The sequence below is a fragment of the Centroberyx affinis genome, unplaced genomic scaffold (genome assembly GCF_046629955.1).
Source record: "Centroberyx affinis isolate AG114_WGS23_722 - 3 ecotype Tasmania unplaced genomic scaffold, CSIRO-AGI_Caff_v1 ptg000918l_1, whole genome shotgun sequence".
Taxonomy (NCBI): domain Eukaryota; kingdom Metazoa; phylum Chordata; class Actinopteri; order Beryciformes; family Berycidae; genus Centroberyx; species Centroberyx affinis.
In genome coordinates, this window is record NW_027279500.1 from 106637 (window position 1) to 134360 (window position 27724).

Below are 27724 nucleotides of genomic sequence, written 5' to 3' on the forward strand. Positions count from 1 at the left end.
AATCTTGGACTGTGCATTGTCACTACCAGTTGAACCCTTGGACTGGTGTAAACGTGCATACGAGGACCATGTCAACATTGGAGTAAAATAAAACACACACCTAGTGCATATATAGGCTAGGACGGCTAGCTTATAAGCTGCTATTGTCTTTCATCCGGTAGCGGCAAAACATTTCCCAGGTTAGCAGCAACGACGCTGCTACTGTAACTGAAAATGAACAGCTATATTTCACGCATGCGCAAGAGTACAAAGGCAAGGCACTTTATGACAGTCAGCAGGCGAAAAAAAACAGCGGAAATCAACCCAAACCCCGTCGACAGATTCGGGTTTGAGGGAGGGGAGGGGAGGGGAGGGGAGAGGGGGGGTTAAAGAAAGGCAGCTCTTACCGAAACGCAGGGGCTGGAGCTGGTGCTGGGGGTCGGCGAACGCTGCACGGTAACCAGCGCCATTCAGCGACCGGGAAACGGATACCTGAGAGAAAGCGACAGCGGCGAGACGGGCATAATTGTTTGGGGGAGAAAACCCAGCTGAGCCCGGGGATGTTCGTCTTCTCTCTCTCCCCCTCTCTCTCTCTTTCTCCCTTCCTCTCTCTCTCTGTCTGTCTGTCTCTCTCACTGATCGCAGACTAGCTGACTACTCCCCGGCTGTTTCCTCTGTCAGCGCCGCCTGCGCATGCGCAACAACCCCTCGCTGTCAATTCCGATTAACCGTGTGTGTGCTGGAGGTAAACAAAGCAGCTTTGAGCTTGTGTCATCCCTACAGCTAGTGATGTGGTGGAGAATAAAAGAATAAGAGGTGTATAACTATGAGCTCCAGTCGGTGGCCATCAACAGGCAAACAGCCACTAACATCAGTTTATTTGATAATCATAAAAACTATAAAAGGGGAAGCCTTTACAAGTGAGGACATTGGGGGATATCAATAAAATCATCAGGATGACACAGTAAAGCTAGAAAGTTTATTTCCATCGTGAAGGAGGCGGTAGGGGCAAAGTGTGAGGGTATTTAAACACAATTTAATTCAGAAAAGCGTTAATTTATGCTTTTTTTAAAGACCATATCTTTGTATAAATAGCATTTGTTTTATGCTAATTATTATGATCTATACAATCAATTTCATGCATGAAGATTCATGTCAGCCAAAAAAAGTGTGCCAACTCTATGTCTCAAATAAAAAGGTGAGTAAACTGACTTTGTAGGTAGGGTTACCCTACACTATATCCCTGCCTATGCAAATGAATGCAAATTTTGTTTACATGTCTTGGTGTAATGGAGTCAGTCTAACCCTTTGACATTCCCAGCTTTCAGCCTCTGTTCAGAAAAGAAGAGAAGAGAGGCCTGTCTGCCTCTCTACTGTTTGAAAGTCTACAGGTTAATTACCAGGAGTCATATGATCCTTTATGTGTAGGCATGTCATTGAAGTGGGTGCAGTATTGACTGAGGGAGAAAGTCAGGAGATATTTCACGGCTCCTGCGGTGTAGCGTGCCTGTCTGAGCCTGTACTGCTACACTGTTACCTTCACTGCCTGTAGGCACAGATCTAGGATAGAAGCAACCTTAGCCTTCCGAAACCCACACACCCAAATGTACACACACACACGCACACACACACACACACACACACACACACACACACACACACACACACACACACACACACATAAACACTCATCAACAATCATTCAACCGGTGTACACCCTGACCTGAGTTGCATACCAACTCTTTAAGGAGGTTTTCCACCTAGTTGCTTTCTCTCCCTTTTCCTCATACACCAATACTAAAAGATAAGAAACAGGAAAACAATACATAGTAATCTGTATAAACTCATTAATTGCAGATTCTCATTCATTATATTGGCTTGTCCTCATCAATAGTGTCTCATTATACAAAGATAGTAGGAGAATGTGCCTTCATGCAGATAACAAGCACAGGTACTCTCTCTCTCTCCCTCTCTATCTCTCTTTCCCTCCAATACTTATATCAGAGAGGGAAAGTTCCAGTTCCACAGATGTTTACCTCTCTCCACTTGATTTCTCATCTTCACTCTAGTTCCTAGCCATCTCTCTATCCAGCCATCCATTCATCCATCCTTCTGCCTATCTCTCTATCCATCTGTACATCCGTCCCTTGATCTATTTTACCATCCATTCACCCGTCCCATCCATCCATCCGGTGGACAGCTCCAGTCTTTCTATTTGTACCAGAGGGATTAGCGCTGAGGCCAGAGAGGAGATGAGGAGATTACGACAGAGATAATGGTGTTTGGATTTAGAGTCACTCAGAAGAGGCAACGGGAGGAGTTCAAAGCTGCAGCTTTAATCACAGGTGAGCCACGCGCTCTCTGATCTGATTTGAGAAAATGACTTACCGCAGGTTTAGCAGGTTTGTCACGGCTGAGTGACAGCATGGAAAATAGCAAATGACATGAGCAAATAAAACAGGATCTGAAATGACAGCTATCTCTTCTTTTGTAGTTACACAGCAGCCGCAGCCTGTCAATCATCCTTCGCACTCCAGTCAGAATAGCAGAGTCACTCCTCATCTTTCAGGATGAAGACTCATCTTTTCAATAAGTACCTCATGTCACCTGCTCCCCACAAACTGATATACGCTCTTCTACCCATTATTATTTCTCTCCACTAAAAAAATCAATTTAATCCTCAATGCTTAGCCCTTATCTTACCCTTATTTCTTCTCCTAGCACTTTCCTCTTACATGATCACTATGTGGTGGCAGGAATATTGTAAGGCTACTAAGGTCCCCCTGACCTTCATACTCATTACTACTGGCTGCTTGTAATTTATTGATGTCGGAATTTAAGCTTATCCTACTGTTGCATTCACAAGTTGCTCTGGATAGGACCATCAGCCAAATGTGTAAAATGTAAATGTAATATATAATGCCTAATTGTAGATGTCTATTCTATTTCCCCTAACCAATCAGTGGTCAGGCCAAGCAGATCAGAAATGTAACTACATGGGAAAGTTAAAGCAGTTAAGTTGTGTATGGAAAGGTTTCGACTAGAAGCTTCACAGTCAGCAAGTTTCACAGTTACAGAGACATTTGACAATAGAGGTTTTATTTTCTCAGTGACATCTCAGATTGGCTCACAGCACCAACAGTCTCTCTGATATGCATGAAATTTTCTACACGTTCCAAAATATGGAGGCTAATGTGTGAACCATGTTACAGAGTAACCATAAAAATACACTTTGAGTTCTGTGTTATTATATGATTGGCTATGTGCATATTTACAATCACAACCAAACTTCACTTTCATTTTGTCTGTAGGCTATTTACTAAATTGTATCACACCCTATTGGTCAATTTCTACCAATGCCTTATGAGGTTATGCTAATTCTGTAACCGCATACATTTGCAATTGCAGGGGTTAATGGCATTTATGATGATTATACAACTGACCCATATATAGGTTTCTGTTATAAATGGTACTGTATGTGGAAACCTTTAACACACACACACAGGCCACAACACATAGGCTAGGTAGCAGATAAGTGTACTCTCTTAAATTCTGTAAGAATAAAACACTGAAATTTGCTATTTGTGTCGACAGTTGTTGCCTGGACTGGTTTCATAAATAGGGTGTGAGAGACTGATCGGCAATTACTTTTGTCATTTGGGTAGGACACTATAATAAGGAGCAATGTCGCCATCTGTTGGTAGGCTAAATCCCAATAAAACCAATAGTTACTGTTATTTATTTATTTATTTATTTATGTTTTACGATTAGCATGTTAGGATTGTGCAGCGGCTGTCGTTTTAGATGCATGTCATAGCCATTAGCCCTATTATTGCACAAATTGTTGATAGTCTCCTTTTTCACATTAGGGCCAGTTGCTTCTATCTGTCTATTGAGGTCTGCACTTTCGCAACAGACAGGTGGCCGAATATCGAAATAGATGAACGGACGCATAAAATTCTCCAAACGATTAATCATGGTCATCTAACACTACATTCATATGAATATTGAAATTTAACCAAAATCATATCTTGTATGGCCTGAAATGTTCTATCGAATCTGTCGTGTTTGCTTACATTCAGCAGAGCAAGATGGCGGTCCCTAGCAAACAGTAAGTTGCAAACATGCTAACGTGGTTTTGATGGTGTTTGATTAGTAATAACTGACACTGTTTCTCTTTGTCGACCTGTCTGATGCTCTGATTATAAAGAAATTGCGGCTAATGTAGCAGCTACAGTGTTATAACTCAAGGTTACTTGAACATGACGGTTCGCTCTTTGCTGCTAAGCTAGCTCGAGTTAACGTTATGCTAGTCTGAATTAGCTTTACTATAAGTCAGCTAACGTTAACCAGAGTTAGATTTTGGAGTCCTCCTAGCTGGCACATAATTGTCAGCTTCCTCCTAATTGAGCCTTTCCTTCGATTTTTGTTTCACAATAACTTAATTATATTTTGTCGTTTGGTAGATAATAAAAACGTTATCAGTGTCACCTGAGATGTGTTCTGATGTGGTATTTTGTACTTTGGGGGGTTGGCTTGAGCTTCAGTGGGTCTCTGGGCAGGTTTTGGTCTGTTTTTGTTCCATTTTTCGTGCAAGAGTATGATCCGTTTTCAAGAGGACCATTGGTATCAACACAATGTTAAATATTACAGAGTGACAAATGACTCAAATCAAATGAAAATGCCCAGCGTAGGTTAAAAAGGATACTATTTATTAAAGCCAAACCATCACTCTCAGCTGTACCTCACCTGACTTGTACATATGGCTATTCTTGGCACTGGAGAATGAAAATTAGTAGCTCATTGGAAGTTAGGACCAGACATAGGTTATTTGGCATGTGTAGTGCTTAATTTGAGAACAAATCTGTAGAGGGATTCAGATGGGCTGTGTTTTTGTTCAGGACAGAAAGATTTGTGAATGTTCGTTGTGTAAATGCTGCAAACACACCTAATATCTAGGCTGTTCTCTACCACTTTAACTTGATTTGTTTTCACATTGCCTTACTGTATGAATATTTTTGCCAGTGAAATACATGTAAATTTGCAAGATGCATTGGCTGTGGCAGGTCAGGGTAGATTTCTGGTCTGGACTTAAGAAGTTAGTATTTTCATGAGTTTCTTTTCCTGATTTCTCACAGGTATGGGCTGATCTTGCCCCAGAAGAAAGCAGCGTCCAAGACAGCAGCCCTGCAGAGACCCTCAGTGTTCGGGGATGACTCTGATGATGAGGTAGCCGTGGTTTTTGAATTATTACCATCAATTTGTCTTTTGTTATTCACCATTCGATTTACATGGTCAATGCCAAAATTTACCAGTACTCTTCCTATTTTGCAAACTAAATAGGTTTCTGTAAAAGAAAAAAAACTCAAATCCAAGATCCAGATGACGTAATTAGTAGACTTTAGACTGAAGGTGTATGTTTTGTTATGTCTGTCCTCAGACCTCGGTCGGGGAGAGTCTGCAGAAAGAAGCTGTGAAGAAAAAGATGATGAAGCAGGTGAGAGGAGGGATAAAATACTCTGTGAGATTTATTGTGGAATCCAGTTAATATTGTGAACTCCCATATTATATTTTTGCCACAATCATGATCGTCTCTCTTTTTCCTTCTCCTGGCCTTTGTGCCTCTTGCTGTCTCTCTCTCTCTCTCTCTCTCTCTCTCTCTCTCTCTCTGTGTCAAAAGACTCGTTTGGAGATGCAGAAGGCCCTGGAGGAGGACAGCACTGTATATGATTATGATGCTGTGTACGATGACATTCAAAAACAGAGAGTGGAGAGCAACAAGAAGGTTCTTGGAGGAACAGACAGAAAGGTAATCTCAACTAACCCAAGACACTAACATATAGTCAAATGTATGCATTCAATGAACTTTGAATTCAGCCTGTATTCTCATACTGTATACCTAACAGGATCCTGATGTTGACCACTTATATACATTAGTTGACATTGGGATTGCCTATTGAGATTTTCCCTCAACTTGTTTTCCTCTCTCTGTCCTTACAGCCCAAGTACATCAACCAGTTGTTGAAAGCAGTAGAAGAGCGGAAGAAAGAACAAGAACGGAGGGATGAAAGGAAGATCCAGAAGGAGAGGGAGGCGGAGGGAGAGCAGTTTGCCGATAAGGAGGCTTACGTTACCTCCGCCTACAGGCAAAAACTTCAGGAGAGGAAGGAGGAGGAGGAGAGAGAGAGGAGAGTGGCAGAGATGGAAGGTTAGACTCTGATCCTTTAGATGTCTTGGAAATAAGCCACTTTATGTGAAACAGTGTAAACTAATGTTTTTTATATTTGCTCATTTTGGTTAGCTGCTATGGACGTGATGAAGCAGAAGGACCTGAGCGGCTTCTACCGGCACCTGCTGAATCAGACTGTGGGAGAGGAGGCGATACCAGATCGCTCAGCAGACAAGTCAGTCCTAACTCAAACTTGCTCACTCATACACACAATTAGGGCTGGGTTGATATGGTTGAAATCAATACCACGATAATCATAAGGATTTTTTTCCCGATATCGATATATATATATATATCACGATATGGCTCACGTATGCAAAATCACATGTTAAATAATCAATGAATGTTCATCCCATTGAACGGAATGGTAATGTTAGGTGTGATGTCAAACAAAACTGACATTTTCAAATAATATTCCTTAAAATGTTCCATACCTCATTTTGTCAATTTTTTAAAATAAAATGTGCTTTTTATCATCAATTTAGACAGCAGAATTGTGTCACAATATCTCAAAATCACCATATCATCAGGATATAATTCCACTGAAAGACACTAAATGATAATATTGAATCATTGCCCATCCATATACACAACCACACACATTTGTTTTTTAGAGCTTCTCTGAGCCTGTAACTAAATCTCTCTTCCTGCTTCCACAGAACTCAGAGCTCCAAGGTCTCAAAAGCGGCAGAGAGGACTTCACCCCTTCCCTCACCTGCCTCCCATGACAACGTCCACAATTCATACAGCGACACCGAGGAGGGGCATGACCAGAAGTCTGGCTTCAGCAAGCCTGGGCCGGGCTCCACCCACTCCAAACGCCATTACAGACAGAGGTCGCCCTCATCAGGGAGCGGAGAAGACAAGGAGAGGGAGAGGGAGCGGGACAGACAGAAGAAGAGCCACAGAGACCAAGACAGAGACAGAGATAGGGGGAGGGACAGAGAGAGAGACCGAGACAGAAACCGAGACAGAGAAAGGGACGACAGACACGGGAGAAAGAGAGATGACAAGGACAGAAGGAAAGATCGGGATAGAGAGCGAGGCAGAGAAGACGACAGAAGCAGGGGCAGAGGGGATACGGAGAGGGAGGAGCGGCACGGGAAGAGGGAGAGGAGCCCTAAAGAGAGAGAGAGGGACAAGAACGGGGAACGGGAGAAGAGAAGGAATCCGGACGAGGACACGCGGAAAGAGAAGGACTGGGACGAGGAGAAGGAGAGAAGGAGGGACGAGGAGAAGGAGAGAAGGAGGGACGAGGAGAAGGAGAAGGCAACAAAGAGGGAAGAAAAAGCCGAGGAGAGGAAGGAAGGAGTAGTAGGAGAAGAGACGAAGGAGAAACAAGGTGAGGAGAGTGCCGAACAGGAGGAGAAAGCGAATAAGTTTGCGAAGCGCAGCAGCGATCAGACGGTGAGTTCGGCGAGAGATCGGTACCTGGCCCGGCAAATGGCCCGCTCCGCCTGCAAGACCTACATCGAGAAGGAAGAGGACTGAGATTTGACTCGCACACACTGCAAAGACTCCTGTGTTGTACAAGAACTGTCTTAATATGAAGTGTGGCCGCTTTAATGGGACGTATGGGATATTATGTGCACACACACACACACACACACACACACACACACACCGTGTCCGTATGGTGTATGAAACCAACTCCTTTTCAGCGCACTGCGATGGACACACTCCGACAGCAGAGTGCGCTCCTGATCTACTGTCTGGAAGACGAATGGATTTTCCGAATTGAACGGGTGAATTCTTGTTTCATTTGTAACGAATATGAAATGAGAGTGCTGACTTGTAAATGTGTGTTTTGAGACTTAAACAAACGGGTGTGTAGACGAAAAAAGTAATATTGCCTCATTGGGAAGATGAGTGAATGTGGAATGAGTTTTGAGCCAAGGGTCTTGTGTTTGACTAATTTTGTTGAGGTTTTGTATTTTTCTGGAGTAGTCTGTTCTGAGTTAATAAAACAATTTCTGGTCCACAATTTATTCTCTTGCATCGTGTTTATTTTGTTGTACAGTGATTTTACAGTGTACTGTGACACAACATGTACAGGATTATGATATTTTTCACTTTATAGTTCAGAGTGACAACCACATTTATTCCAGAAAGACAACTTGATGACAGAAATAGCAAACTATTACCGCATCGCAAGTTTCAGTGAGAAGACAAAATTTCCATCAAAACCAATGCTTGGGGGCGCCCTGGTGGCTCACGGAGTAGGGCGCGTACCATAAGGCTCAGTCCTTCCCACAGCGTCCCGGGTTCAAATCCGGCCCGTGGTCCTTTGCTGCATGTCCTCCCCTCGCTTTCTCTCCCATACCTTCCTGTCTCTCTCTCACTATATCTCTCAAATAAAGCATAAAATGCCAAAAATAAATCTAAATCAAAACAATGCTTGATTGCAGCAATCTTTTCTCCCATCTTGTGTCTCTCTTTTCTGTGATGTCAGCTGTGGTCTAGATGTACATGAGGAAGTTTGTCCACTGAAATAAAGGAATAAGCAAAACTCACAACAATGTAGATTTGTCAGTATCCAGTTTTTTTCAACATTCAAGTATGGGGCCTTGCACAGAATGAATGCCGCACTGTGTAGGAACATGTATGTTGGATATCTAGAGATGAAATAATAGATTCTTTGCACTACAGTAATAAGTGCAACCAGACTTGCCTCATTCTGGTCCATGTAAATGACTCCATTGGAAGATTTGCTGCTGAATATCTCTGTAATTAAAACAAACCACAAATATCTCTGTCAGATAAAGATAAAGGCCACAGGGTAAGCTTTTAAATACATCTTAAAATGGAGAAATCTCCTGCAATTTTGAAGAATGATGCAATATTCAAATCTGGATTGTGTGTCGAGTATTTCAGTATGGCCTACCACCATTTTCTTGATAACAGATGCTTCTGTCTTGAGGATTCAATTTAAACTTTCACCAAAACCAAGAAACCACCCAACTTGGGAAAAAAAACAGTTAACCTAAGTTACCGTAACTCTTTCTGTGACAAATCAAAAAGCAAATATATTAACTTGGTACGACAATTTTTCACCTTTAAGAGCTGTGTTGACCTTTTACCCCTTTAGGCTCCTGCCCTACTAATTTGGACACCTTATTATGAGCACAGCAGCTTTTTTTCCTTGTCCTTTTTGGAACTGGTGTGATTGGTTGCATGTCACTCACTGGATAGGTTGTCCAGGCGCAGCATGAGAGTGAGGAAGCTCTCCAAGGAGATGGAGGAGTAGTAGCCGGAGTAGCGGAACGTCAGCAGATGCACCATGCTGTCATCCAGGTCTATTCCTGGTGGAGACACATGGAAAACAATCACTCCAGTCACAATCATACATGTGAAGTATTTTCCCCTTTCCTGTTTTGGTATAAGCTTATTATTCATCATACTGTGGCTGCAGACAGTTAAATTAAAATCCAATAATCTAACTTTTTTTTTTTTTTACCTGCAGTCTTGATGGCATTCTGTAGCTCATTGTAGGAGAGGGTCCCAGTCTGAGAAACATCTGAGCGCTCAAAGATTTTCTGGAAGAAATATTAATCTCCTTTGAGCAAACAGACAGAAAGACAGACTCTGGATATGGAAGTCAGATTTTCATCCCCCAAAGTGATTAAATGCACACCACAGACACATAAAACCTTCAGACTCAAACTCAAGCCAATGTTTCTTAAAATAGAAATTTTCAACTTTCAGAAAATCAGATGAAATGAGTTGAATATGTTTTCCTAATGGCTTTATTTGCTACATTACCTTGAATTCGTCAAACTTGTTCCAGAGATTTGAGAATTCGGCAAAGGTCATCTTCGCCCTCCGGTCGATCTTTGTACATTAAGAATGTTTCATATATACAGATGAAAACTACACATACAGATGAAAAATTTTAACTCCCAATCATGAATCAGAATAATAGATCCTTTCAGAGATGATAAATTGGGGTGATTTGTAAAATAACTTAAGCATGTTAACATGTTTTGAAGGATACATCCATCATAGCAATCATGCTCCTGCAGGTATCCAGGTCAAAACCGTCCCGGCTCCCTGTGAAAGGAAGACACAGAGTAACAAAATTAAGTCTCCACAGGTGAATTAGCATTTTTTAATGTTTGGAAAAGAATCTCACATCATGGCAAAGTGACTATCAACTCACCATGAGGGAAGTTGTCGTTCAGGAGCCTTTGGAGCTGTCTGTCACCCAGCTCACCATTCTGACAGCAGAGACAGAAAAAATAAAAACAGGGATTGAAAACTGGCAAAATGGGGAAATGGATGGGCGGATGGATGAGTGGCGAGAGAGAAAAGAGAGACAGAACAGACAGATTTAAAGACATGCACGGGTTGAAAAATAACTCACCTGATTAGCGTAACGCTTGAACATGGTATAGGTTGAGCTGTTGTCATTGTCTTCGCCAGTTGGCTTAAAGAGAACAAACATCATCAGATCATTAGACATCAGACTGGCAGATTCTGAAACCACTGCATACTCTAATTTTGAATGGTAGTGAATTACAGCTACAGGTATTCAACACATTTCATACCTTGGGAGTCACAGTGTGTTCATCTGTGTGTTCGTGTTCATCTTCATCTTCATCTCCATCATGGGCGCTGGGTGCAGAAAAAAATCAGTTAAAGAGCAGATTTGTGCTTAAATGTCCAGTCAGTTTGTGCTATTTATGATTTTTGAATTGGCCTCACGCTGTGGAAGCTCAGTTCTTGACTTAAAACATTCAATTTCTGCACTTTAGAGTTTATATTCTAAAACATTATATCAATGTTTGACGATCACTACTCAAGCTTTCAAAAACATACAGTAGACGATTACATTCGAAAAAATATTTCTGTTTTATATAGATATCAAACAATTGGAATGAAAATCTCCATTTGGGACATACAGTATATTGTGTCATAAATCATGGTTTTTATGTGGTTCTCAACTGATGGTCAATCTTTATGACTCTATTTGATTGTTTGATTGACTTTTTGTACATAGAGTACACACTTGTCTACACTTATCCACACCTCCTCTTGGGAGTCTATATAGATGGTGTCATTGAATGTTTCACCTGTTCTGATGAAGGTCTTGTACCGAAAGCTTAACCAATAAACTGGTGTTTACATTGGTGCTACACTGGTGCTACATTTTTTGGTAAGCACATTCCCCCCCTTTTTACAATAAATCATGGTAAACAAAGTAAACTCCTTACTCCACTTCACTGTCGGCCTTGGAGTAGACGGTGAGAATGAAGTCTGCGGTCTTATTGGGCTCCATGGTGGAGGGGATGATCACATACTCTCCGGGCTGCAGGCTGTGCAGCTCGATCAGATCCCTTTCATAGGTGTAAGTCTGCTGCTGCTTCACTGGCCTGTTGCTCCTGAAGAAGGAGGATCCCAGACGGCCCTGTGGTGTCTGGATCAAATATAAATCTAATGAAATATAATTGTTTCCATAAGATCACAGGCTATTATATCATTCAAATAACTTGGTGGTGGAATTTGCTTTGTGTGCATATAGGTAGTGTGTGATATTTCTTGCTTACCCCTGGTGGCACCTGTTGGATTTGAAATGGGAAAAAATAACGTCAATATACAGTAAACATTGTTTCCACCCACTCCAGTATTTTTGCCATAGGGATAGTGTGAAAAATTGAGAAAGTTCTGCCAGGAATCAATCTTATGTCAGCAGAGGCACATGTGATCCCAAAAGCAGATTTCTTAATTACTAATCACATAATCACTAATGACTAATAATGCACTAATGTGTAATAATGTGTTTTCTTGTTGCCTATTTTTGGGTTTCATCATTTTCTCATATTTTTACATTACATTTGACTTACTTATTATCTAATTATAATTTATTTGTTATATAATAAACTCTAAACATTCCTGGGTACAGACATGTAAAGGTCAGGACTCAGACCTGAAAGATGGTAAGTCCAATGGGGTTGGATCTTGTCTTGTTGCGATGACGCTGAACAGGTTTCTGCATCAGAGACAGCAAGATGTTTTTGTCTCCCTTCTCTTCCTGGTCGATTTGCTTCACTCTGATGCGATACTGAGGGTTCATCGAAAAGGTAGCTAGGGACAGGAAAAGGGGCGTTAAATAATGTAACCAATATAGATAGCACTTAAGAAAAATTGTGGTTGTTCTGTGCTCCCACACATTAAAGGAAAATCACAGTTCGAGTTAAGGGTGGAAGGATGAATGAGGCCCACCATAACTCATGTTGCCCCCTGAAGTTCTGCCTGCCATCCAACTGCCATCATAAATCATGCATTTCCACTGGCAGGAGAGGTCACCATCGATAAAGTTGGGGTTCTCACAGCAGATGGACATGAAGCTGAAATAGTGGCAGAAGTCCTCCAACTCCATCCTGACAGACACAGACAGGATAGAAAGAGAGAGAGACAGAGACGAAAAGCCAGGAGAAAAATCGATAGATGAAGAGGGAGAAAATTGTGAAGCAAATCTATAGATCTTGCTCATTCCCTAAGATGTTGCTTTCAAATCTCTATCATTATTTACCAAAACTCTCCATCGTTGCGTTCAAAGCACTTGTCCCGATCTTCACGGCTAACTCTGTCCCACAGATATGACCTGAGCACAACAATAAAATGAGTTCATGAGAGTATGCAACATATGACATACATGTTTGTTCATGGAACAGGATTTAGCTGTTCTTCACAGAAAAATTATTAAGTTGTAGCGCAGTATAAACTAGATCTTTTTATTGCTGTATCTGTGCTCATGTTGCATTATTCGTTTTAATTGTAAACTTGTAATGAATTTGGGATGATGATATATGAGTCATCCATACTTGTCACTCCAGTTTCCACTCCACTCCTGACGGCCCCAAGGGTTCAAGAGTCGGACCAGCTTCACTGTGGTCCCGTTACACTCAACCTAAAAATGAAAAGAGAATGTTTTAACTTTTTATTTTTCCTCAATATAACTTTTTAAACTTTTAAACCAAATATCCTGACATTTGCAATTTCAAATGCTCCTAGTATTAGAGTTAAGGTGAAGAGAATCTGCTGATACAAATTTTTTGCTGACAAAAGCCACAAAGACAAGGATAGAAGGAAAGATAGGGAAAGAGACTCCTAAAGCTCATGGCATTACACTGCTTATTTTCAATATGCCTGCTGTCCTGAACACCCCCCCCCCCCCCCCCCCTCGCCCCTATACGTGCACACACACATGCACACACACGCACACACACTTACCTCAGTAACCGCTGTGACAGTGTATGCGTGTGCGTCCACCAGTCCAGTGTGTGCCACAGTGTTCACCAACTCACCCTGAAACAGACAAAACAGCAAATCATTCCATGGAATTTAATTTATGCAGTTTTTCTTTTTATATTTTACTTTCTCTCTTAAAGCAGCAAAAAAAGACCTGAGACCTTGAAGAGCAAGAAGAGTAAAAAATAAAGTAGGGAAACGGAACTGAATTTCTGCTACAAAGGGCTACTTACCCCTTTCTGGGACGTCCCGCAGCAAATCATTGACTTGCACCTGGTGGCTCTGGTCAGTGAGAGCCACAGCTCCTTATCATGGGACGCAGTGTGAGACTTTCTGAGTTCGTAAGTCATGTGCACGCCGCCGCTGAAATCCTTGAAGGCCTCTGATGGAAGACCAGCGTTCATGTCTGCGTATGAACCGCACACTCTGACAGAAACACAGACAAAACAGTGTTTTTTTTACAACAGGCTGTACAGGAGGTCGTCATGGATACCACTCAGATAATTTTCATCATTGTAATACTATAACAGACTCTTTCTTCTATCATATATCAGTGGAGTCAATATTGATTAGTTGAACATCATCAAAGGTCTCGTGGGGATCTTGAGGATTTTTTTTTTGTCCCACTGCTACATACAGCAACTGTGACTTATTGACCAAATGTTTCAGGTCAGGGTGGGTGAGCTGTTCACTCACTTGGCATAGGCTTTCTCCAGCAGAGGAACCCAGAACTCATTGCCAGTTTTGGAGCGCACAGACAGGAACTGCTTGTTGTACGTTGGCAGGTAGTCGTCAATGACAACATCCACCCACTTACCAAACCTCCAGAACTGACAGACAAGAAGAGGAGCAGTTTCAGGTTAGTTGTCAGGAATGCAGATTAGTTGAATGACTTGAGGCAAACAATGTCAAGTGGTTTGTGTCATGAAAAAGTTCTGGATTATTATTCTCTTACCCTGAAGTGAAAGATTCCTGCATATTCCTTGAAGTTTTGGTCAAGAGGAACAACTTGCACCATCAGATCTTTCTGGAATGTCAGCGATGCAATTGCAGCCAGAAACCAGCAGTTACCTAGTAAATGAAGAAATATCCATCGGTCTCTAGTACTGATGTATAGTTCAAATTCACTACCATGCACATACTAAGCAATAAATCAGAAAAATCTTGCTTACCCACATTCCCTTGACCAAAGTCAAACCTTGAAGCCCCTTCAACAATGAAAGAAAGCTCCTTGTTGACGTTTTGCCCTTTCATGATGTCCTGCACCGAGACAAAAACAAAGTCAAGCATGTACATGTAAAAAATGCAACCATGTCAAAATGTGTCATCCTATTGAAAATACATGCATTTGCCTGTATGATATCCTAACTTCAGAGACACATGCAAAAGGAAAACCAAAGTCTAATCATGTCAGGCTGTGTTATAAATGGCACTTACTGCAGGCCTGAGCCACTCCACTTGGGATTGTTGCCACTGGCTGAGATCAGGCAAGTCTCCCAGAGAGTTGTTGTCGGGTGGGAAGGTGTTGTCCACGAAAAGTCTCCCCCTCCTGAGGTAGTACTGCTTCAGGTGCTCATAGTCTTGGTTGTTGAACTTGGCAGGGTTGGAGGGGCTGCCCTCGCTGCCATCTTGGTAGCGCAAGTTGATGATATCAGTGCAGGACTCAGGCATGTTGAGGTCTGAGAGGAGAGAGGGAAAAAAAAGAAAAATGCCATTAAATGCTCCAACAAAACTAATAAGTGCATGTCATGATGTTCAGAAAGCTCTTTCTCTCTGAGTCTATTCACAATTAGAGCTAAACTGAGATGATTACCTGGGAGACAGCTGCAACCAACTGCTGCTTTTCAAGAGAAGCCTTGAATCTGCTCAGTCTGGTGCAGTCTGTACAGCAGCTCATCCCTAATTTATACCCATCCTCTCTTACATAAGTTCACCTGAGTCAGACCCTCCCCCCGAAACTCCAGAAAAGCTACATTTTTTACCGGTGCTTGAGACACTAGTTCTGTGGTATAAATCATCATCCCTAATGAAACGGCTCTGATGTGATTGATTTGAGGTGTCAGTGGACATTTCAGTGGGAAATGTTCTCAGCGTTTGTGGGCTGCATGTAACAGGATCCCATGTTGTGCTGCATGGAGAAACTTCATTGGTATTTTTACACAAAGTAATTAGAATCTGTCAACACGCCACACCATGGCAGCCTTAGAAAGTTGTCTTGCTAATGCCATAAAGGCAATTTAAGGCAGGTAGCAAGTGCAAAATTTGCTGGTAAGTTTTATGAATAAGGCCCTATATTCTTTATCTAACAAATACAGTTCTCCAGTGTTTTTTTTTTTTATCTTCTGCTACATATGCATTCACCTGTCTGAACATGTTTATTTCGAGTCATTTAAATGAACATGACAAAACTGCTGCATGTGTGTGTGCTACACAGTATTGTATATAAAATGAGTCTATGATTCTACAAAAAAACACACTTTTATTTGATTAGTTGAGATCAGCTATTTTCTCTCCCAAATATCAGATTCAGCTTTGACATTCAAACAATACATAATCAGGGTATCAGGACATTTGGTGGCCATTTTGTTATAACCCCTGCTGTCAATAGATCTTGTGAAATTCACCTAAAATACTTTCTAAACCACCAAAACTGATGAAAATGCAAAACTAGAAGCGGCCTCCTATTTTTTTCTCATTTGTGAAGAAGAGGAAGAGGAGGCTCATGTTTGGACACTGGATTATGCCAGTGAAGACACTTTTGAGAGAAAAAGAGACAACTTCTTGGCATGTTGAATTGTGGGCTTTTTGACGATACAGTTTCATGTTTAATGGCAATTATCAAACATCTTCATAGTGGAAAATATGACGAACATCAGAATGATTAATTCCTACAGTGTTGAAGCAATATTTCAACACACACAACAAACTTTGTTATGACTCCATGGACCGACCAAATGATCTGCCTCAAAACAGAAGCTAATAGCGGGTCAATGCACTTTAAGTGCACATCATCAGTTATATGCTAAGCTAGCCATATGAAACTTAATGACACTGGATATGTGATCAGCATTTTTCTTAGAGGAAAGAAAAGGAAGGAAATCCACTCGTTTAACTGGAAGTTGAAATGTTGTGTGTTATCACACTCCAGCACCACTTGCCAATTATTCATACAAATCTCTGATCTTACCAATTAATTGGCCTAAGCAATTAATCAGCTGATGTCTAATCTCAGAATTGGAACAAAATGCAAAATGCAAATATTTACTTCTATCATTTGACACATTTGACTTAAAACTGGTTGAGAGATACAGCAGTAAAAACTAGGTGCAAATGAAATGGGCGAGGAAAATACACATAGGGGTAATGCAGAACAGAAGTAAAGCCATGTTGTAGAATTTTTTAAAGGTTGAAAGCGAAATTGTGAGATTTACCAACAATGTGAAAATGATTTATTTGAGAGACGCCTTTGGTAGTGAAATGTTAAAGAAGATGAACATTAGTTGAAGAAATGTATAGAAATTCCATGGGCAAATTACTAAAACATGGAGCATTTCACTAATCTTAGAATATATTGTGGTAGATTTTCCATCCTAAATATAATGAAAATACATAACACATTGTCATAAACTTGTAGGTTGTTATTCTACCTATATTTTGCATAAGGGGGATTTTATGAGAAGTTGTGCTTGCCTACAGCTCTGTACCCCACGGAGCTGTGAGATTATGGAGACAGAGACATGGCCCCCGGTTAAGTCTGTTCCTGAGAACTGTCACGCACATGAATTATCTGCAAGAACAGCATTACCACTGTCCTGTCAGTAAGATCTGCAACCTTATATGCAAATTCAACACACGTTCAAGAACTTCTGTGTGTGTGTGTGTGTGTGTGTGTGTGTGAGAGAGAGTGTGTGTGTGTGTGTGTCTGTGGAATGGGGGTGGGGTGTTGAGGGGCTCCTCATGCATGACAGTATTGCCCATAATTCTACCTAAAACAGTAATGACTTGATACTTCACCTGAGATTAGCATCTGAGATTCAGTTCACCTGAAATTAACAGTCTAAACCAAATGGAAGTTATATGTGATGTGTTAATTGAAAACAAAGAAAAAGGAACAAATGAATGTGTAATTTGTTCGCCTGTCTTTGTAGCTAATTGTGATACATGACATGATGGTTAGTATAGAAAGCTATCCATCTGTGGACTTGTAGCTTTTATTTTAGCTATAAATTGTGGTTTTAGCAATAAAATGTAGTGTTAAAGATTTAAATCTCACAACAGCATTTAAGGGAGTGAAAAGGTTTTTTCACCATTAATATACAGTATGTGGCAGGAGTTTAACGGAGCATTCAATTCCTATCTGTTTATTTTTATTGCTAGAGAAAACATCATGACTTTTCCATTGCCAAGCACATCTAAATATTTATAAGCCCAAGGACTTAGGGTCTCTTAGGTACAAACATTAACACTAACCCTAAGGCAGAAAAAGAAGAATTCTAACAAAAAAACAAAACAAAACATAATGAAGATTAAAAAAAGAAAACAAGAAAATATGGTAAAGGAATGAATAAAGATGCAAACATGAAATGACATAAAATAAAAATAAAAATAAAAAAATTGTTTATCAAGGTTTTATGTAGACTATACAGGCTCTATAAATGATAAGCTTATTTTAAAATACTTTCACCAATACAGTTCCAGGAATCAAAAAGGTCCTTCTTGCTGTGAGGAACCACCAGCCATCCTAAGCTTGTTAAATATCAGAGAATATTTACTTGTTGTTACTTGTTTGTTTTTTAAATCTCATCTTTCTCATCTCAGTTATGCCAAGAAATTCCACCTGGATTTGGACCTTGACAGCGATTCAAAGCTAAAATTATGAAGCTGTTGTCCCACCCGTTCTCCTGAATTCTGTTCAGCTTACTGCACAGGATTGGCCTGCAAGAAAAAATAAAACATGTTGGCACCCTTCAGTGCCGCTGTTGGATCTGCCTTGTGATGACTGGATGCCCATTTGGAATTTTTGACTGATATCAAAGGGAAACAGAGTCTTTGGCAGAATAAATACATACCAAGACTGCATGTTACACTCTGTTATTGTACTATCACACTATTAGCCAGAACCAGTCCAGCCAGCCATGGTTAGGTGTAAGACACGCAACAAAGAAGTATTGTGACAGACAGCCTTTAAGGGCCTCTGTTATGTGCACACCTGCAGAGGGGATAATGTCTGCTCTCTCCGCAGGTCCTGACACATGTCAATTATTCTCTCAGTGGAAGCTTTACAATTATGCAGCATAGATTTTCGTCTGCCTCTGTCAAATTCACTGTTGCCCTTGGGACAAATTCTTCATAGATGTGAACATTCCGGCTTTAAACAGAAAACGGGTTGTTAAATATTATGTATGTCTCAACAAAGCTCATATATCAACACAGAGCTACACGCAAATAATGTATGGAAATGTTTCCCTGAAACAGAGTCAGTATGGAAGATATTAGATTTATCAATAGATATATCAATGCACATCAGTCCAGGAAAATACCAAATGTTGTATCAGCATTCATTGCATGCATTTTTTAAGCATGCTTTATATTGCAGTGCTTGAAATTACAGCTTCCTCTTCTCATAATCACACTGTATTTAGATGGTAATAATAGGCCTCCTTTTTACCTCAATTCAGTATTTACTGGTGAGGCTAAAATCGGTTACACTTTAAGTAGTAGAAGCCATAATTGATACAAAACAGGTCATCTCTTTTATCCTTCACTAGTTTCTGTGCAGGCTACCAATGCACAGAGGATGTTAATTATGTGCTTTGTGTGTCACTGATGGGAATAAAGCCATGGAATCACACTGACCAGCAAATTGAAGAAATAATAAATATTTTTTTATGGTAGTAGTGTGAAAGTTAGCCATTAAGTCTGCATGGAAAACTTAGTCAGTGAAAGTGAACTAGCAGACTGGTGCTTTTCCCTCCGTCAGCCGCTGGCGCCGGGTGGAGTTTGTGGGTCGGTGGGAGGGGTGGGCTGGTGGTGCTGCTGAAGATGATGGCAGGGTGTAAAAGAAAGAAAAAATCAACTGATGTCACTTTCCACCATTCTGTGCATTCGTGGAGAAGGCGTTCATCAAGTAGGTATTTATTTGTCTTTAGGTGTCATGATGCGAAGGGTTGAAAAGTATTGGATTATTAGAATGTTGTTCATCGCCAACTTGCCCGTTGAGAATATTAATTTATGCATTGTCAAACAGTCTCCCTGTTTACATTCCTTTGAAGTGTTTCAGTTCACATGCAGCAAAACACACCATCCAAGCACGAGACAGGCAAGATGAGGCGTACTAGTTTACTTTAATTTTCATTTTTCATAAATTTTCCAGCAAATTGGTTGCCTACCTTGAGAATTTTTTGTGTGCTGTGAAAATGAACAGAAAAGAAAGGAGAGGATTGAGTAACAAGACAGCATGAGCTATGTTCAAAACCCCTGAGGTGCAGCACACAAGTGCAGCTCCCCTCTACAGTATACCAGCTTGCACAACCAAAACAGAACCCCATTTCATCTTGGTGTCCAACCATAACACCAGGGTTGGTGATCAATTCATGAATGAACTCATCAATTCAAATTCAACTGAGGAATTGGACTTTGAAAAAAACCTAAAGGAAACAGAAATGGAATTGAATTGGAATTTCAGGAAGTTCGAATTCAATGAAACTCTGTGAAATTCCATGTTTTTTGTTTTTTTTCTTATCACATATCTGAGATTACACAGTGTTATAGATTATCAATACTGAATATCATAAAATGTTAAAGGGGCCTTTCAGTTGGTATTTGATGCATAACATGTAGCCTAATCGTAATGCATACATTATGATGGAATGTATTTGATTTGTTTAACTGTATTTTATTTGGTTCATAATGTTTGATTTATAATGTGTAGCAAGTCAAGAACCTCTCTTAGAAGTGCAATTTGATGGAATTGAATGGAATCTAAATTCTGTTTTCTGTCGTTCCAATTCAATTCCAATTCTGTTTCCTTAGAGATTCCAATTCCAGGAACTGAATTGGAATTTACCAGGAATTCTCAATTCAGTTCATGAATGGCCCCAACCCTGTGCACATAATTCCACAAATAGAAAATATAGATTATCCCATTAAACAATAACCATTTTCAATTCTGAAAGACTGATAAACAATTGAAGAGGTTTCGATTGTATTTTTCTGGTGTCTTTACTCCATCTCGGCCTCTGCCTTGGAGTAGACGGTAAGGATGAAGTTTGCCGTCTTGTTGGGGTCGTATGTGCAGGGAATGACCAGGTACTCTCCTGGCTGCAGACTGTGGAACTCAATGAGCTCCCTCACGTCACAGAACTCACTGACTTTCAGAGCTGAAGTATCCTGGAAGAGCGAAGCTGGAAGATGCCCTTTTGGTGCCTGCAATGAACAAAAATGGGACATTTCCATGTGGCAGCTTGTAATCATTTTGCAATATTGAAATTGCTTATTGCTTATTTCTTCAGGAAACATGAATAGTAGAAACAGTTTTTGCTTACCTCTGATGGCACCTGTTTAGAGGGAAGGAGGAGGAATATCAGATTAGATATTTTGCAAATTAGGTTAATAACACACAACAAAAATATATGGACCAGTGTAAATGCCAAACCAGACTATTTATGCATTATATCTTTTATTGTTAGATTGTGAATGGACAAGCACAGTAATAACCTGATAGATGATGAACCCCATGTAGTGATATTTGACTTTGCTGCGATATTCCTCGTCAGGCTTCTGCATCAGGGACAGTAAGACGTTCCTGTCTCCCTTGCTCTCCCCCTCCACTGCCTTCACTCTGACGCGGTACTGGGGATTTGTCCAGAAGTTGTCTGGGGAAAAGGATGGGGGAAATGGTAGCAATGGTTATGTAATTGTCAGACACCTGCTTATTTTTCTAAACAACCTCAGTTCCTGAAGCTTTCTCATTATATTTTGGCCTTGTAAGAGTATGAATCCTGAAGCCTCACCTGACTCGCTGTCGCTGCCCCCAGCAGACTTTCCTTCCTCCCAGCGGCCTTCTTTCAGTGAACATTTCCACTGGCAGGCAGCATCATCATCCAGGAAGTTGGGGCTCTCACAGCAGATGTCCATGTCTTCATAATAGACACAGTAATCTTCCATCTTCATCCTGATAGACGGATAGGAATCAACGAAAAGCCTTTGAATAAATGCAATAAGTTGAAAAAAGAACCAACCCTCTACAAAGTGATATTTATAGAAATGTCGATCAAAAAGGTGTGGTAATTCATGATGTAACAACACAACATGTTTTATTTAGAGAATTTAAGTTTTTCAGTTTCAGTTTTTCATTTATTGCTTTTTTTTGGATGCCATACCAGAATTCTCCATCATTGCGCTTTTTGCGACACTCGTCACGGTCGTCAGAACTAACAGTATTCCACAACGCTGACCTGTAACACAGAATAACTTTCAAAATCCACTCCATGTTTATTCACACAACACAATACTTTACAGGGACAGTTGCCTATGGGGCAGTTGCTGAGAAAAGCCTGTGCTGTCAACTACATGCAGATAATAGCTTGTGACGACAGTCATTATGTGCAGGCTTCACTGTTCCTTACTTGTCACTCCAGTCTCCATTCCACTCCTTCTCACCCCACGGGTTCCAGATTCTTACCAGATTCACCTTTGTCCCCTCACTCTCTACCTGTAGAATAAACATCAATAATGGCGTTGGTTAAACAATAATTACCCCAGTGTTAATTGAACAGGTTAAGATTGGAACGATAGCAATACAAATAGAAGGTAAGGAGCTCCACATTGGGTTTTTACTGTAGAAAAGACAGGTGCTCTTTGGAGGTAGGTGAGTCAGAATAGGCCAATGCATGGGAAGTCTGTAAATATTCATTAGAATGCCTTTATATCACATGGGAAGAATAGATTAAAATAACTCCACCAATGCATTGCAGACTAGTCTGACCTTCAACAAAGAGCCATGCACAGCCGAGGGCAAAGGCATATATACACAGGAAGCACTAGCTGGATTCAGACCTGCTCGTCACATAACCACTGGGTGATTACGAGTATGTACAATGCATAAGAAACTGCCACCAGATGGAGTCATAGTACATAAAAAGTCATGGAACCAAGTCAGATTCAAGCAATCAATCAACCTGAGTCTTAAAAAGTTTAACACCTGTCCAGGAACAAAACATATTTATAGAGGGACAACGTGTATGGAAAAAAAAAGAAAAAAAAGATTGAAGACAACAGTGAAAATATAGACATAACAGGTATGAAAGAGGGGATAATTTCATTATGATTATTTACCTAATATACTTGTTAGAAGACATTTGATTATGAGTTAAGGTCAAATGCTTAATTTTAATTTTACTTGTTTTATACTGCTGTATCCATGCAAATGTATTTCACTCACACTTTTGTTTGTTTGAGCTTGTCCTCAGCCGTTTACTGTACAAATGTGACTTATCTTATTAGTATTTCCACTTGTCTTTCATGCTGTGGCCCATGGCAAAGTGGTCCTAATTTTTTATTTTATTGTATCTTTTAAACTTTGCCTGCATATGTTTTGGATATATATTGTGTTTTAGTGGGAAGAATACCTGACACCCTTGTGTACAGCTAATGGGGATCCGTATCCGTAATAATTCTGTCATCATAATTGAGTAATCAACTCAATAAACTGTAGCTCAGACACCACACCTTCAACCACAGGTAAACATGAAAAGACCCAGACAGATGGGTACACAAACACACACACAAACCTGTTTGACTCCTGTCACAGCGTAGGCATGACCACCTACCAGACCAAACTTGTCACCTGCTTTTCCTTTCTCCTGAAACACACACAGTACATTTCATCATTTACAAGCCGAGTGATCCCAGCTCCTGTGCTGAGGAAACATGACTGTGTATGCTGGTACGCATTGCCAAGTGTTTACCCCTCCATAGGTCCCACATCCCATCATAGTTGTGCACTGGGTGGCTCTGTTCATGACATCCCACAGGTCACTGGGCTTTTTGGTGAGTGTGTAGTTCATGTGCACACCTCCGCTGAAGTCCTTGAAGGCTTCGGGTAAGAAGCCAGCGATCATGTCTCCGTAGGAGCCACACACCCTGCAGCAAATGATGGACAAATAAGTACCTTTGAATTTAGTGGTGCTGATTTTGCACTGCTGTCAAGAAAGTTGCCATTGGTATTTGTGAATCACTGAGAACCTTTTCAATTACCTCTGCCAAGTAGGTTATGTTTTTGCTCTTGTTTGTCTGTCAGCAGGATATCTCAAAAACTTATGAACTGATTGCCATGAAACTTAGTAGACACACAGGCCTTGGGGCAAGCCGAGGGACAACTGAGATTAGATTTTGGTGGTGATAGGAATGACGTCTTTGGGTGCAACAGTAGGTTGGAGAATTGTTCAGCATCAGTGGACGTTTCTTGGAGGTGTGCTTTCCCAGTGCGTTTTAGGTTTTAAGATTTAGTCATTTATAACAATCAGAATTTCAGTGACATAGAATACATGCGAATGAATGAATGTCCCATTCTACAAGGAGAAGATAAAAGGTGCATAAATCATCACATACTTGGCATAGGCTTTCTCCAGCAGGGGAGCCCAGAACTCATTCCCAGATCTGGAGGAAACTGACACAGGTTCCTTATTGCGTGTTGGCAGCAAGTCATCGATGACAACATCCACCCATTTTCCACATCTCCAGAACTTCCAGAGGGAGAAGAGACATTGTAATGGATATACTGTACATGTGTACACTTATGATTAATTTAGGGCATTGTGTTATGCTGTGTTTATTGAGGACTTTTTTTCTGTTTTACAGTATGTCAAGCAATGATTACTTTACCCTGAAGTGAAATATCCCAGCGTAGTCATTCTTGAAGCTTTGGTCCAGAGGCACTACTTGTGCCATTAATGTTTTCCGAAAAGTCAGCGCTCCAATAGATGAGAGAAACCAGCAATTGCCTGGAGGCAGCAGAGGATATTAAATAGCTTAATTGTTTTGTAAGAGTGAAGGTAATCTTCTAATATTGACACTGGAAAAACATCTGAGGGAAATTTCTTATTTGGGCTATGAGATTACAAACACATACTGTATTACCAAATGATAATGAGGATAGGATCTAGTCTGTTTGGAAAGATTAAGTGTAAAGTTTGCATACCAACATTTCCTTGTTTGAAGTCAAACCTTGAAGTCCCGCCAACAACAAAGGAGGGATCGGCGTTAAGGTCCTATAAGGTGAAAGACATTTGGATAACCTTATCTAGAGATGTATCATTTCATGAGTTTTTCACCAACATTGAGTCAATTTGAAAACTGCCCTGCATGGTTAAATTGAACTGAATGTCACAGTACATAGGCTACCTGTGGTCGAAGCCACTCCACCTCTTTCAGCTCCTCAGGAGTCATGTTCTCAATTTTGCCAAGAGAATCAAGGTTTGCCGGGAAAGTTTCATCCTCAAAGTTCTTCCCTTCACTGAGAAGAGACTCCTTGAGCTGCTCATAGTCTTGGCCTTTAAATTTCTCTGGGTTGGATGGACTCCCCACACCACCGTCCTCATAGAGGGAGTTTACCATCTTAATACAAGTGGATGACATGTTGGAAGATAATGGTGGAGGTGCCTGAAATCAGGGAAAGAGCAACAGGTTTATCACCACAAACAAGGGCGGATATTTCATTTCACTGTTGGGGGGGACAATAAACTAATAAAGAAAAATTTCTCAAGAGCAATTCCTAAAGGGGACACCAGGTGCCGCCAAAAGTACTGTTGTATTAAATGTATATATAGAGGTCCATTATGAAACATTTCCATAAGCACTTCATTCCTTTCTTATGAAGATTTTATCAAATTGCCTTTGATATTACTGGGGTCTTTCTACTTACTTGGCGTTTCGGGGCACTGAAAAATGATGGGATGTCTGTTTTTCTTTTCTCTGCCATTTTAACTGACCTGGCTGGCTGACAAATAAGATACACACACACACACACAGCATGCAGGTTATTTACAGTAGTAGGAGAGAAGCAACACCCATTATCTGAACTAAAGCTAATATATGCCTAATTAGATTTAGTTTTCCCGCAGAAGCAGATCTCTAATGTTTTGCTGTCAATGTGTAAAAGTCCAGAATGCTATGAAGCCAGAAACTTACTTAATATTTTAACGTAGTGTTTGTTGTGTAATTATGTCTATTTTATGAATTAAGTCTTAATTTATTTCCAAAATTATAAACAAAATTACATAGTGGCAGCCATTTTACATGCAGTAAGAAAAAAGTAATATACTTAGAACCTAATTACGAAGGGTAAGTTAATCTTAAATATTATATTATAGAAATATTACTGTTACCATCTACAAAAGATGAAATATTTTGGTATGAAAACCCGCATTTTAATTTAACCAAGTATCCTGTATCATAAATACACGTCTGGCATTTGTAATAAACCAAACCGCTTGAAAATCGGTCGAAAATTCAGCGAGTTATGATGATTTTAATTGTGGATAGACCTCCTGCATCCATACATGCATTAGGAGGCGCGGCTGCCCGTACCAATGTTGACGCACAAGATTCAACCGCGAGGTAATGGAGCGAACAAAATGTAGTCTGGTTACAATTGTAAATGTGTTTTATTCTATTGAGTGGTAGAAGTAAAGAAAAATGTCTGACACATCCTGTTTTAAGTTAACCTTTCCAAAGTAGCTACTTACTGGAGGTCAGCCACCACTGACACACTTCCAGAGGTTGTTCCACAGACACTCGTACCGAGGGCTGATGTGTGTGGTTCGGGGAGGTAGGCAGTGGACCAAACCACTGGGCGGGGGGGGGGGGGGTTCTTTCGAAACTTAAAAACGCATTGCTTTGCGTCTATAATTAGCACAAGTGCTTTCAATGCATATTATTATATTATTTAAAATTATATAGTTACAATGATATACTGAGGGCTACAACTCCCCTCTGTCCCCCCCCGTAATTTCCGCCCATGACCACAAAACTTTGAATTTAACTCACAGTTTCAAAACATGGTTAATTTGAAGTCCAAATAAAAAAAATATGGTACATTTTAAATCTGTTAATTTAGCTTTGAGGCAAAATTGCTACCAGTTGATAGAAGAATGACGTGAAAATACATTATTTACCTGCAAAGATAGGGCTGTTGCACTACTGGAGTCTAGAAGTGCAGTTTAAAAGGACTGGGGCAATGTATATACTGCATACCAGGTATTTTGTACCTTTAAACCAATAGGACCGCCCAGATCCTTTGTCGTTTCTGGCAGAGGATGATTCCCTCCAGCAATCCTATGTGAATCATGGTATTGTAACCGAGCGTCCTGGGTTCACCTAACTGTGTAACTTAATAACAAACAATGAACGAGACGAGACGTTATAGCAGCAGCAACCACTTCGTCTTTTATTGTGACACTCACAACACATGCTCAACAGCGGAAGTCTGCCAACTATAACCTGCCCTACGGTAACTCAGAGGGACACAAAACCTTGCATACAGAAGCACATAGCAAACATAGAACAGTCTGTTACAGTATCATATTGCACAGAAGAAGGGGTATCAGTGCCCTTGGCACTGGTGCCACTTCATGTGGCTGTGGAGGCCGATGCATGAGCCATACACTCAACCGCAGGTGGGGCATGCGAGCCCAGATGTTGGGGCAAAACCAGCAGCCCGCTGGTGTCGTTGGGCACGTCTTTCGGTCCTCCTCTGTTGGATGCTGTCGTGTAGTTGTTCTGTCCCTCTGGCACAGGTGACCTGCCAGGCCATCCTATCAAGAGCCAGAGGTTCTAGGTGGTTGGGGTTTATGTTGCAGCGCTTCAGGAGGTCTTTGCTGTAGTCCTTGTAACGCCTCTTTTGTCCGCCAGCTGCCCGTTTTGCAGCACTGAGTTGGCCGTAGAGGACTTGGCAGGGCAGACAGTGGTCAGGCATGCGGATAGCATGCCCTATCCAGCGGAGATGACGTTTAGCCAGTGCTGCTTCCATGCAGATGGTGTTGGTCATGGAGAGAAGTTCCCAGGAAAGGCCAAGGATTTTTTGTAGGCAGCGTGTGTGGAAAGCCTCCAGGTTGGTGATGTGCCGTCTGTATGGGGTCCATGTTTCTGCCCCATAGAACAAGGTGGAGATACATACCGCATTGTACACGGCAAACTTGTTCTAAGGTCCTAACCTTGTTCAGATTTTTATTTTCAAAAACCCTTGTATGGAGGCGCCCAAAAGCT

The 27724-nt window shown here is 40.8% G+C and overlaps 3 protein-coding genes across 10 annotated transcripts; 1 reads left to right on the forward strand and 2 right to left on the reverse strand.

Annotated features, from left to right (window-relative positions):
* Positions 1 to 2309: 2309 nt before the first annotated feature.
* nsrp1 (nuclear speckle splicing regulatory protein 1) lies at positions 2310 to 8273 on the forward strand. The gene is made up of 8 exons (XM_071521768.1): positions 2310 to 2324; positions 4062 to 4090; positions 5118 to 5208; positions 5420 to 5476; positions 5660 to 5788; positions 5980 to 6187; positions 6281 to 6383; positions 6868 to 8273. Exons 2-8 carry the CDS (start codon positions 4071 to 4073, stop codon positions 7697 to 7699), a joined length of 1440 nt encoding a protein of 479 aa, XP_071377869.1. The 5' UTR covers positions 2310 to 2324; positions 4062 to 4070; the 3' UTR covers positions 7700 to 8273.
* Positions 8274 to 9385: 1112 nt separating this feature from the next.
* LOC139645879 (calpain-1 catalytic subunit-like) lies at positions 9386 to 15130 on the reverse strand. The gene is made up of 17 exons (XM_071521748.1): positions 14897 to 15130; positions 14632 to 14719; positions 14415 to 14530; positions 14156 to 14289; positions 13693 to 13885; positions 13442 to 13516; positions 13033 to 13118; positions 12741 to 12812; positions 12431 to 12588; positions 12135 to 12292; positions 11422 to 11615; positions 10756 to 10822; positions 10572 to 10634; positions 10368 to 10425; positions 10203 to 10258; positions 9666 to 9744; positions 9386 to 9510 (listed from the first exon to the last, which is right to left on the reverse strand). The coding sequence occupies exons 1-17, from the start codon at positions 15128 to 15130 to the stop codon at positions 9386 to 9388; spliced, it is 1956 nt and encodes a 651-aa protein (XP_071377849.1).
* A 2663-nt stretch (positions 15131 to 17793) lies between these two features.
* On the reverse strand, positions 17794 to 26898 carry LOC139645881 (calpain-2 catalytic subunit-like). 8 transcript variants are annotated; one of them, XR_011695254.1, is made up of 15 exons: positions 26635 to 26898; positions 25383 to 25457; positions 24863 to 25120; positions 24660 to 24729; positions 24344 to 24462; positions 24071 to 24204; positions 23428 to 23602; positions 23251 to 23322; positions 22087 to 22172; positions 21841 to 21915; positions 21472 to 21632; positions 21176 to 21333; positions 21004 to 21015; positions 19849 to 20884; positions 17794 to 19492 (listed from the first exon to the last, which is right to left on the reverse strand). XR_011695254.1 is itself a non-coding variant. In XM_071521757.1 (14 exons), the coding sequence occupies exons 2-14, from the start codon at positions 25437 to 25439 to the stop codon at positions 20681 to 20683; spliced, it is 1581 nt and encodes a 526-aa protein (XP_071377858.1). In that variant the 5' UTR covers positions 25440 to 25457; positions 26728 to 26898; the 3' UTR covers positions 19581 to 20680. The 8 variants fall into 8 exon arrangements, 6 of the variants coding, with proteins under 6 accessions (XP_071377858.1, XP_071377856.1, XP_071377855.1 ...); XR_011695255.1 differs by having other exon boundaries at positions 17794 to 19495; XM_071521757.1 differs by lacking the exon at positions 17794 to 19492 and having other exon boundaries at positions 19581 to 20884; positions 26728 to 26898.
* Between the last annotated feature and the right edge of the window lie 826 nt (positions 26899 to 27724).